This window comes from Balearica regulorum, chromosome 2, assembly GCF_011004875.1.
Source record: "Balearica regulorum gibbericeps isolate bBalReg1 chromosome 2, bBalReg1.pri, whole genome shotgun sequence".
NCBI classification, from domain to species: Eukaryota; Metazoa; Chordata; class Aves; order Gruiformes; family Gruidae; genus Balearica; species Balearica regulorum.
The window spans coordinates 45,071,639-45,084,050 of NC_046185.1; the positions used below are offsets into that span (position 1 = coordinate 45,071,639).

General features: G+C 35.9%; 1 protein-coding gene across 6 annotated transcripts in view; it reads right to left on the bottom strand.

Moving 5' to 3' along the window:
* The window catches only part of SNTG1 (syntrophin gamma 1), a 365,935-nt gene that overhangs the window by 39,500 nt on the left and 314,023 nt on the right, over positions 1-12,412 (bottom strand). For all 6 annotated transcript variants that reach the window (XM_075744109.1, XM_075744111.1, XM_075744112.1 and 3 more), the window contains one exon: positions 10,915-10,986. In XM_075744109.1, the coding sequence (XP_075600224.1) occupies positions 10,915-10,986 (72 nt within the window). The remainder of the gene's footprint in view (positions 1-10,914; positions 10,987-12,412) is intronic.

Here is a 12,412-nt window from a genome sequence, read left to right on the forward strand (position 1 = left end):
TAAATCCGCTAAGGTGCAAGAGACCCTCAACTTTTACTACACTCAGGGAGAGTTGAGTTTTTCTACTCTACAAAGGTCTGTGAAATAGAAAACAAAGCTATGTCAACCAGTTTCATGCTCATGACATGATTTTTACCGAGGAGGTGCTCAAGAACTGTCTGGATGTCTGGTTTACCTGTAAGGTTATATGCAATATACAGAGTAATTTGGTGATTCAATTGTAAATATTGGTGATGCTGGTGAGCAGTTTTTGACCTGAACAACAATTCACGTAAGATGTTCAAAACCATTGAGATAATTTTATTTCAGCTATTAAAATGAGTTAAATATTAATGTTTGTGATATTAATTATAATAACTCTTAATAATGCACAGATGAGAAAACAAACAAAACCTGCTTTCTTTGTTGACTAGTTTAGACAATCCTGCAAAAAGAAATCTGCCCTGTCATAACCAAGATTCAAACCTAGGACATAAATTCTCCGAAGATAAAAAGCATTCTCCCATTAGTTCAAGAGTGCAATAACTCCAAGGCGACTGTAAAAACTAATCACATCATGCCTTTACACTTGTTGGCATCCGTGCCCTGATTATTTTACTGTTTGTGTCTCCTTTCACTTATCAGCTCCATCTACATAAACATACATCCTTCTTTCCAAGGGATTCTAATGATCTACTTTATCTAAAACTTTGGGAACACTTTTCTTGAGCATCACCATTAGTTGCTATGGAGATGGTTCTAATAGCATTTACAGGCAGCAGGGAACAGATTCACCCCAGAGTGAAAAAAAGATGCTGCTTCTTCAACATATCCTCATTAATCAAATAAAGAAAAAACGATCCATGCAGACATACACGTGTTTGTACATATCTCATCTTATTTGGACTCTTCTGAATTTTAATCTTAAAAAATGTAAGAAAAATGTTGAAATTGTTTGTGTGTATATATATATGCATTTAAATAAACACAGAATGCCAGCTAAACTAAAACTGGACAGAATATTTTTCAATGGCCAAATTTTATGAAAATATGTTTTCTCAAGGGGAAAAATAATTACAGGATAAATTTTAGTTTCAATTAAATTTCCATTAGAAGGATCTGTCTGATTCCTTGAGAGAAATAGAAATGTTCATTCCCTGTAACCTATTAGGTACAACAGTAAGCTTGAATTACTTTCCTATTCTGCCTGAATAGGCAAATTAATTTCCTATTCTGCCTGATTAAAAGATGATGCAGTCTCAGAGACCCTCATTTGAATCAGAGCAAGAGGCTGAACATAGGTTTTTCCTGATCCAGTGCCATAATTGGATTGAGAGCAGCCCTGAGGAAAAGAACTTGGGGGTGTTGGTGGACAAGAAGCTAAACACGACCTAGCAATGTGTGCTTACAACCCAGAAAGCCAACCATGTCCTGGGCTGCATCAAATGAAGTGTGACCAGCAGGTTGAGTGATTCTGCTCCTCTACTCTGCTCTTGTGAGACCCCACCTGGAGTACTGTGTCCAGCTCTGGGGGCCCCACTACAGGAGAGACATGGAGCTGTTGGAGCGAGTCCAGGGAAGGGTCACGAAGCTGATCAGAGGGCTGGAGCACCTCTCCTGTGAGGACAGGCTGAGAGAGTTGGGGTTGTTCAGCCTGGAGAAAAGAAGGCTCCAGGGAGACCTTATAGCAGCCTTCCAGTACCTGAAGGGTGGCTATGGGAAAGCTGGGGATGGACTGTTTACAAGGGTATGGAGTGATGGGACAAGGGGTAATGGCCTTAAGCTGAAAGAGTGTAGATTTAGATTAGATATTAGGAAGAAATTGTTCACTGTGTGGGTGGTGAGGCACTGGAACGGGTTGTCTAGTGAAGCTGTGGATGCCCCATCCCCGGAAGTGTTCAAGACCAGGTTGGATGGGGCTTTGGGCAACGTGGTCTAGTGGAGGGTGTCCCTGCCCGCAGCAGGGGGGTTGGAACTAGATGATCTTTTAGGTCCTTTCCAATCCAAACTGTTCTATGATTCTATGATTCTATGATTCTATGATTCTATGGATCGTGCTATTTCTTAATGACCTCCACTCAGAAATATGTTTATTTTAATGCCATATTTTCATAATACAGACTAATCTTTTGGGGAAAAAAATATTCTAATATTTTCCAGAGAAGCATTGGTGGTTATTTTCTGCTAAAGAGAAATCAGAGACTAATGTAATTACAAACAGAGATTAAAAAACATGCTGATCACCTCTTTGGAGAGATATTATGGTTTTGTATCTCTCCAAACTTTGAGGCACTATTTGCTGGAAATTAAGTTTAAGAGCAGATCCCAGAAGAGTAAACATAATGATAATAGATAGCAATGCTAAAGAGTGATCTGATCTTTTCATTCTTAGCCCTTGTTTACAACTATCTCAAATTTAAATAATTGTAGCTGGATTTTTTTACTTTTTTTTTTTTTTAATTTAGTTGCCTGCCTGAGGATATTTTTTATTTTCACATTATAGTTAAAAGAGCTGACTCAGTTCTGTGAAACAAATTAGAGAAAGGAATTAAATTGGTTTGTCCATATTAAAAACAAAGAAACAAACAGACAGGCAGAACCACTCCCTGAAACTGCTTTTTGGGCTGCTCTGGGGCCTCCGTTCTTTGGAATGGGAACAACTGCTTCAAGGACAGGAGAAAACTTTTGCTGCTATTGGAAAAAAAAAAAAAAAAAGTTAAGATCTCCTGAAAAATTTACATGTTCTGGGCAAAACTTGTCTGTAATCATTTTGAAGATTTTATTCTGAACATGCTCCATCCCCATGGTGTACAGGAAGAGAAGAACCTTCCCTACTTTTCCCAGCTGTTAGGGGATGTTACGCTAGTAACCGTGGGAAATGAGAACAGGATAGATTATCTCTCCTTCAGGAGGCTACATACCTCTTCAAGAAGAGAAATCAAGCACCTGACTCAAAACCAGAAATGGACGGAGAAATTATGTGGAAGAAAAGTCCTTATAATTCTTACATGGTGAAATTTCTGTGGGGTTTTTGTTCTTTTTTTTTTTTTTTTTCCCCAACTTCAGATGCATTTGGTTTAAAAGTAAGAAATGGTCTTTTAAAGGTCTTCCTCATGCAGGACACAAATATTGGAAGGATAAGAATTAAATCTGATTAAACAAAAAGCTGGAAAATTACTCATCTAATTGACTATTCGTTATAATAAAACCATTACTTACATGACTCTATACTGTTTTGTTTTTTTTTTCCTCTTTTCTTTTTTTCAACAGAATTCCTTACTTACTCAAATAGCTTGTCAAAACAGAATAGATTAGGGTAGCATAGTGAAAGCATTTGTGTTGGATATTAATATGTCAACAAATTCGTATCAGCACATGTGTAAAAATGATATTTTTCATGTACTTGCTAATAGTGCTCTGAAAAAAAAATTCAAAAGTGTCTATGGAAAAGAAGATCCTATCATAAAACTACAAAATAAAAATTTGTTAGGAATTTAATATGTCTTTTTTCAGTGTTTGCTCTGGCTGTTGACAGTATGTAATATGTATACTTCCACTGTGAAGAGAATGCATGAAGTGAAATTTTGAATAGTTGTCCCTGAGACAGGAACAATTTATTTCATAGAAGGAATGGGGGACTGATCCAGTGAAAAAATACAGCGTGATCCCTGTTGCATGAAAGCCTATAGTCCTAAATTCTTTATGCAATAAAACTGGAACATCTTATGCTAAATTTAATTATTGCAATAGTCAGAAAGACAGGAAAAGCCCCAAAATAATTAAAGAATGTGATTAGAAAATATGAGAAAATGGATAAGTTAGAGGAAAATGCTACACAAAAATCTACTAAAATTGATGTATCAGAACATATTAGTGGATAAAATAATACTGAAATAATGCATCACTCCAATCTTGAGAAATGTCCTGATTAGACTAAGTCAACGAAACCTTCTCAAATTTTGGATGTCTTGAACATTTGGGATGTAATACACATACGTGTCTTTCCCGAGTATCCTCATTCAGTATTTCCATTCCACACTTTATTTCTGTTCTTTTTCATCATTCCTCTTGCCTTATGTTAAAAGCTGAATTTGGCTTTGCCTTTCAAGGATGTTGCAACACCACTGTAGGTCTCATAACTAGACAGGCAGCAAAACACAATTTCTTAGAAAAAGGAAGAGCTGATTCCTTTAACCAGCAGAGAGGTTGCAGAAGTCATTTAACCATATATTTTCTGTATCTGTTATGCTTTTTCTTTTCCTCTCTGTGTTTATCTTGTTATTTCTTCCACCACAGGTTAGGGATTTTATCACTATGTACATGTTGAAGAGAAATAAAATGACCTCATACAGAATCACAGAAAATATGGATGATGCGGTCATCTACTCACATCTCTGGGTAGCTTTTGCTTATAAGGATCCAGTGATGGAAATTCAATGGCCTCATCAGGAGCTCTATTTCAGTACTGAATGACAGTAGCACCTGAGAAGTTTTTCTTTATTGTATAACTGAAGTCAACTTAATGATGGTCTTAATGCCAGTGGACACGGAGATCATTGATGACTTTTACTATTTTTCTCATCTTATAAGACAACTGTAATTCTAGTTAGAGTGGGAACAGATCCTCTTTTCTTCAAAACATTAAATATTCTTAAATTTAGAACAGAAGGCAAACCAAAGACTGAAAATTACTTCAACTGTTTAGAACTGAAACACTCAACAGTTTAGTACTTTTTCCAAGAGCTGGCACCTGGATAAACCCTGGCTGAAAATCTAATTTTCCCTGGATGCAGCATTAACTTATTCATAAAAGGGATTCCTTACTTACGCCTCCTAAGCAATTTGGAGTGGAATCACATCAGGATGCAAGTCTTGGCCATTGATCAAACTATATTAATGATATACCTCAAAATATGTTCTGTACCTTCACTCTATATGTTTATGTGTCTGTTGTCATTAATTTTAAAATACATAAAAATTTTCAGTAGTTTCCCATACTTGCTTCTTATCGTGAATCTGAAAATATTTTTACAGGACACATTGAAGAGAGAAGGCAGCTGGCTCAGCTATAGAAAAAAATTTCTCACAATTAAAAGGAGATGCTTGGATGAAGCTGAAGAATATTAGTAACTCAAGGAAACAAGGCAAACTTCCTGGCAGAGAAGTGCAATCTTTTATATTATTCTCCATAATTTATCTGAAAATTTTAACTAACTTTATTTTACCCCCATATGGAAAAAAAATGCTTAAGAAATTAAGTTATTTACCGATTTATCAAAGATACATAAATCTTGTTGAAATATACACACTTACACATGCATGCACATGCACACACATTCAAAACACGCACATTAAAACTGCATATCAAAAACATAGGAGGCACCAAAAAGCCATATAAAGTTCAACCACCTTTGAAGTACTGAACAGGAGAAGGCCATCTGCCTGTTTCTGAAGCTAGCGATATAAGTACTTGCTTTTCTGGAGCACTGAAGATTTGATTAATCCTAACATTGGAATTAATTGGCTGCTAATGGGTTTTTACCTCTCAAAATAGAGGATAGGGTGAAACAAGATTCTTCCAGAACAAATTAGAAATATTAATTCATAGCAAATTGTACCACCAATTCTGTCAATAGTGACTCATGGATACACTTTAATGTCAGAAGTGGTATCCTTAGATTATCTTGCCTGTCAAATTGCTTAATATGGATCACAGATTTTCATCCACATGCTAATGTTGCTGTCCTAGTAGCAATGGTTTGAATAAAACTGGTGGTACAAAAAGGAAGTGGTTTAAAAGCTATCAACTTCTCTTACCAGTTTCTTCCACTGATTAATCATCAGAACTTTTACAATTTCTAACGTCTTCCCAATTTGAACTTGCCTAGCTTCAATTTCTACTCACCCTTTCTGTTTCTTTTTAGGATTAAACAGTTCTTCAGTGCCTTGTATTTTCTCTTTGTTAAGGTACTTCTACCCCATAATCAACAGACTTATTGCATTTCTAATAAATTACTCCCTATGCTTATCAATTTATGCATTCCCCCTCACCTCTGGGTCTTAAGTTATTTGCATCTCTATAAATGATCCTTTTCCATCAAACATAGTGCACTGCTCTTTGCCATTATTTCACAATGCATAATTTAATCCAATATAATTAAAATGTGATTTTTGTACTCAGCCTGCTTTACTTATTTTGCAGGTCAAAAATTATTACTTCAACCCAAAAATCTTGACAATGAAGAGCTTTATACTTATGAGATATATATTTTTACATACATAGTAATTCCAAAACTTTCTAGAGAACCTTTTTTTATAATCCACTATTGTTTTGGTAGTGTATGAATGTGACTGCCAGGGTTTGGGGGTTTTTATATTTTTTTTACTATCTAAAATTTTAAATATTGAATTAGAGGATCAGTGCTCCTTGGCTGAATTTATGTCAATAAAACTGTTTTCCATACAGTCGAAAGAGAGGTTTTTAAAGCTTTTATGCTTCAAATTGTAATTTTTTTCTGATTATTTAGAAGGTCCTAATCACATTAGGAATAGTGACTTATTGCCTTGCTTAAGGCAAATGTTTCCTCTTTCTTTTTCTTATAATCTGATGGGGGGGGGGGGCAGAATTAAAAGAAAGAATACAGCAACAACATAATAGTGATTTACTAGAGGACTATTATAAATATGAATCCGCTAGTTAAAAATCACATAATAACCTCTGATCAAGTTGCAGAAGATCCTGCCTTTTAGGCGTTTTGAGGCTGAGAGAACTCTAAAAATTGAAAATGGCATCCCAGTTTCCTACATGGTTCATGAGAAGAGCCAGAGCCCTTGGAATGGATGCTAAAGGAGAAAGGACACTCCACAGATGCAAGCAATTATGAAGAAAGCATAGGCTATGGTGGCAGCTGAGTTCTGAGTTTTGTTTAAAGTTTGTAGTATATTCCCTTTCTGACAATTAAATCAGTGAAGTCCTCTGCTGGGTGTAGACATTAATATTTATTTAGTGTTTTAATATTTTTACTGTCACCAGAAGTGGTAGTATTCTCTCATATTAAAACACTGAAATATTAATTTCTATTCAGTAGGATCTGGCAGTTCATATTCTCCACTGTAGTGCTTATATCATGAAGAGAAACTTCGAAAAATCTTTCTAACAGAGGAAAACTACAATTCCATTTAAAAAGACAAACTTAAGATAGTATGCCTCTCTAATCAAAACTACTCTCGGGAAGTTCATCAGAATTTTAGTCAGAATTAAGGAGTGGAAGAAGGAGAAAAAATGCTTACATACAGATTTAGTAGTAAGTCCTGTCCTTGTGGCATGAGGGACAGGAATTGAAGTTGCCGGTAGACAGCAGGAGAAAATACCAGCATGCTTCGGTCAAAGTTGCATCTAGCTTCTAATCATTTTAAGCCCAAATGTGGAATTTTTTTTTTAAACATCTCATTCCAATTTAAGCAAGACATGTAATGCAGATACATTTTAATTAGTAAGTGTTGTGACAACATTTAGTAATTCACTTTGACAAAGAAGACGTAACCCAAGACCCACGCTCATTCTGGCTCTACAGAGGTGTTGTGGCAGTCCTGACCAACACACTCAGTCCTGAATGCAGATGATGTATCTACTGCTCCTTCTCAGTATGCCCAACAGGCTGATCAATATAGAAGGAAATATGCTTTGGAAACATTAATTCTAAAGCACTACTCAATCCTGGGAAATTTGTACAAAGGTTAACACAGACCACTTGCAAGTCCTTCTACTTAAAGTGAATAGTAGCCACAGAAGCTATATCTATACTTATAAATTAAGCATATATACGAATTTTTGTTGACACTATAGCCAGCTGGCAAGGACCAGACCACATCTATACTATGAAACTCTTTATGCCCCTAAAACCGGTTGCTCACATGCAACAGCTCATTAGAAATGCTTCTTCACCCACGATAACTCTCAAGCTATGCCAGGAATTTTTTGGGAGAGTGCTAGATGGTCCATTTGGCCCAAAATCCATGGTAGTGATCATGCTAAGATAAATTAACAAAATAGATGATGGTGTTCCACCATCTGGGAATGTTCTAAGATATTTACTTCTGGTAAATGTGTAGATTGAACAATTTGAGTTTAGATGAGAATATGGAATTAAACCCACTTAAGAGACACTGAGTGATGATATTGTCCTGCAAACAGGCATTAATATCTTCCTGGATTTATCTCTGTCCAATGACATGTGAATGTCTTTTCTGAAGCAGAAATACAGAATAATTACATTGCCTCAAATTTCCTGAAAAGAATGGCATGAACTCAGTCTCTGCCATGGAAGAATGGGAAGTGCAGAAGAGGGAACACTGCAGTAGCAGAGCCCAGGCTTCTTTTCTTCATTTTTTCATTAGGTTTCCTGAGCTATCATGCTATCTATCAATCTCTGAGAATATAATTGCTTCAAATTCTGTTAGCCTGCCCTTTTGCCATTCAACTCATTCTCCAAGGAAAACAAATTTATAATGAAAGTAGCATGTGAGGTACTATAGAAGGGAAGAAGTTTGAAGGTGATCACAAAGCACCAGAATCACTTTTAGTTTCTTCTGCTTCAGTAATATCCATGGGGCTTATACAAATGTGTCTAGAAACGCACTGCTAAAATGGAGACATTTATGATGCTGGCATAAAAGCTGAACAAAACCTTGAGTCTCTACAGAGGTTCAATGTAGTAGTAGTAACGGGAAGCTGTTTTTCTTGGGTTTACTTGCTTTTATATGTAGTGAAACCATGATTAAGTCCTATAGTACCTGCTGTAGAAAAACAGAATATGGTGAAGACTAATACACCAACGTCAGAAGCTGTAATTTCATTGCAATGATTTTTCTACTTCCATTTTTTATTATTTACAGGTTTTAGTCAGCTAAAGTACCTGTTTGAAACTTTTCAACACTTTATAAGCTTGATCATGTTTACAGACAATAAAGGCATAACTGAATATGAATAATGTGACAAAGAATCATATACATGACATTCCTATTTCACTTAAACTGGAACTGCCTCTCTGCTGGGATGTCCTCTCTTAATACAGACTGAGAACGGAGGATCTACACCTCTTCCTGGATAGTCTGGAGAACAGGGTGATAAGAAAAAATAGCATGTTTGTTCTCTTTTCTGTGCTTCCACATAACAGTGCCAGGAAGGCATTGGTTCAGGGTTTACTGCTTTGTGGCCCCACTCCTTAGCTGTAAATAACCTCTGCTACAGGGCTGAAAAGAAAGAAAAATTCCCTGCATTGCTATACAAGAACAGGGGATAAAGGAGAAGGGGAAAAAAGAAAAATGAACAAGAAGGGTATCAAGAAAGGAAAATAGTGGAAGAAAGGAAAAGGACTTTTAAATTCCAGAAAGCTATATGGCATAGTCTCTGTATATTTCTATTCAAATAGTATAATAAAATCTTTGGACAAATCACAAGGAAGAATCATCCTGGAACCAACAGACTTACTTATCAGAGAAGAGCTACCTAGGTGCTTACTGTTTTCCAGGCTCGAGGCCTGAAGTAATCAGAGGTTACCAGAAAAAAAAATACTAAAGGCATGCCACAAGTAAGATTTGTCATCTCTTTCAAAGCCTGACTGTGCTCTAAAAGTGCAATGTCTTCACAGATTGACTAGCTTTTTTGTTAATTCTCTGCCTACATGACTACTACTACAAAAAAAGTCAATGTTAGCGCACACTTGGTAGTTAAAGGACATACCACAGTGATGGGACTTGTTGCATTTGGGACATTCTACTCCTTGATGAAGACTCCAGACCTCACAGCCAAGGTAGTAGTAAAATAACTCCTTTCACTTTTCTGTTCCAGATTGCTAGCAGAGAGGGTTGGGTTTTTTTCAGACTATAAATTTGGTTTCTTATTTAAGTCTCTGATGTAAAAAGTCTCTGAATTTTGTTGAGCTGTTCCATCTGTAATCTGCCTCCTAAAGGACAGTATAGTGCACCTATGTGACCTACAAAAACTAGGAAATGTGCCATGTATGCTGGTACGAGGTCTTCCCAATGGGAAACAATTTTATTAAATATGATTTTTCATATTTCCCTTTGATACTAGTCTATCTCAGCCTAGATAAAACTTCAGAACAGACTAAATCACCTTTTACATAATTTTGACCTAAAAACCCCAAAACTAACATACAAAGGAAAGCACTTCAGAATAATGGAAAGAGACATTTTTTTTTTCATCTCTTTTTCATCTCCTTTTCCTCTCTTCATGTTTTAGATTGGGAAATGCTGAGCATCTGGAAAACTGTTTTTCTCTGTTTTTAAAACAGAGAGAAGAGCATATAGATTAATTCTGAATGAATTCAGAATTAAAATTGAAATAGAATGTACAATAATTGCCCTATGCAATTTGCTACTCATAGCTTTAGCTTTCTAAACATATTTCAGTATCTCTTCCTGTGCATTATAGTTAAGGCAAACTGAAGAAATTGGAAAAAATAAGACAAAAGTTTTCAGAATGTGAATGCGTACTTTAAGGACTCTGTTTGCAGTCTCAATGAAATCTTACATTGCAGCCATTGTTAGTTGCATCAACATATTTCAAAGCAACGGAATTGATCCTTATTTCTTTAGCACCTCAGTTAGAAAAATAAATGTTATACTGGTTAAATGTGCCACTAAAGTAAAGCTATAAACCCCATACTGCATTATGGAGAAATAAAATAGTTTCCTAGTCAAAATCAGTTTATTTCCAATTTTGCCATGCCTTTTGAAAACATTCCTTCTAGAGTTTGGCTCAGTATCTACTGACACCAGGACTTCTGATATTGACTTCAAAGGGAAAAAAACTGATCTCTTTCTGCAAGAGGTTTCCGGTTGCAGTGCTGTGCTCTGGCTTGTCAACTAGTGTGACAAAGTGGTAATTTATTTTATACTTTCTCATCATACCTTGAGAATTTTGCACATTATCTCATAAACAGAAAATGTTTTCTCAGCTCGTGTCCAATCCCAGGTTGTGACCTTGGAAAAAAAACACAACAACAACAAAAAATAAAAAAAAAAAACAAACAGGAAAAGAAAGTAAGTTATTTTTGTTTATTTCAAGAATTAATTTTACTTAAAATTAAAATCTGTCCCTAAAACTTTCTACCCTTCAGTATGACCAAACATTGCCTCAGAGCAATAACTACCAGGGAGCAGACTGTTCCATCCTGGCAGTACTTAGGAGACGTCCTGCCTGTCTGCTTGTGCTTACAGCAAAGTGCCTTTGCATGCAGGCTGCTCAATGCTGAACCATGAGGCTTCCCCAGGGAGCCTCCTGCCCACATTGGTGGGGGTTGCATGGAGATCCTGAGAGGATGCAGCCCTTGTATTTCTCTCACAGAGTCTGGACTATAAGAGGGCATGATTCTCACCAATTCCCTCCTTGCAACTGCATGCCACAATTTCCTCCCAGTCACTCACATTGTTTGCAAATCCATAACACCAAAGTCTCCAACCTTGCAATGTCCTAGACACCCCAAACACCTTGAAATCCAGGAGAAAAACTAACAAGAAACAACAGAGGCAAATATACATTTTCTTTTTTTTCTCACTAAGATTAATCTACTCCTAAATTCTAACAAACTAAGATTTGAAGAATAGTCTACTTTTCTTCTTTGTCTTAGGAACTGACAATTGCTTTTAACAGTAATAAACTATTTTACACAAAAAAATTATATAGATGAAAGAGTTCAATAAAAGGCTTAAGACTTAAATAAGACAGAAAGGGATGGATGAATACATTCAGTAAGGGAAGAGTCAAGCGGATATCACAGCAATCTATAAATAACTGTCCAAGGAAACTGCAAGAGGAAAGATGAGAATTATTCACAGTCTCAAAAGACAGAAGAACACACAAAACAGAATGAAAATTGAGGTTATATATGGAAAAAAAAAAAAAAAATCTTAATGGTAAGAGGTATTGAACAGTGGCCTGGCTCCAAAGGAAGACAGTTGTATCATTACGATTGTTAGGCAAGATGAAGAGGCTGATGAAGACAGAAGGTTTTTTCATTTTCAAGGTTCAAGAATATAAAGTTCTTTGAAAAATGTATCATTAAATTGTATCCACAGCATATAAAGAAAATATTATATAAGACCAATTTATCTTTTATCTAAAGAGAAAACCATCATGAATAGACACAACATAGCTGAGAAGCACTTGTGGGGTTTTAATGCCTTGGTATAAAAGTTTCTTGATCAAAATTGTTTTGGTGTTGTATGAGAAAATTCTATCCCTAACTAATTTTTAGATATAAACATTATTGTAATTGAAAGCCCTTTGAGGAAATCACAGTCAGGAACAGAAAGTTCAAAAATACAGTGTCATAGTTCCTCTTCCATTAGAAATTTATTTGCAGTCATCCTCAAACTCAGTTTTCACTATCTTACTGAAGCATGGGTA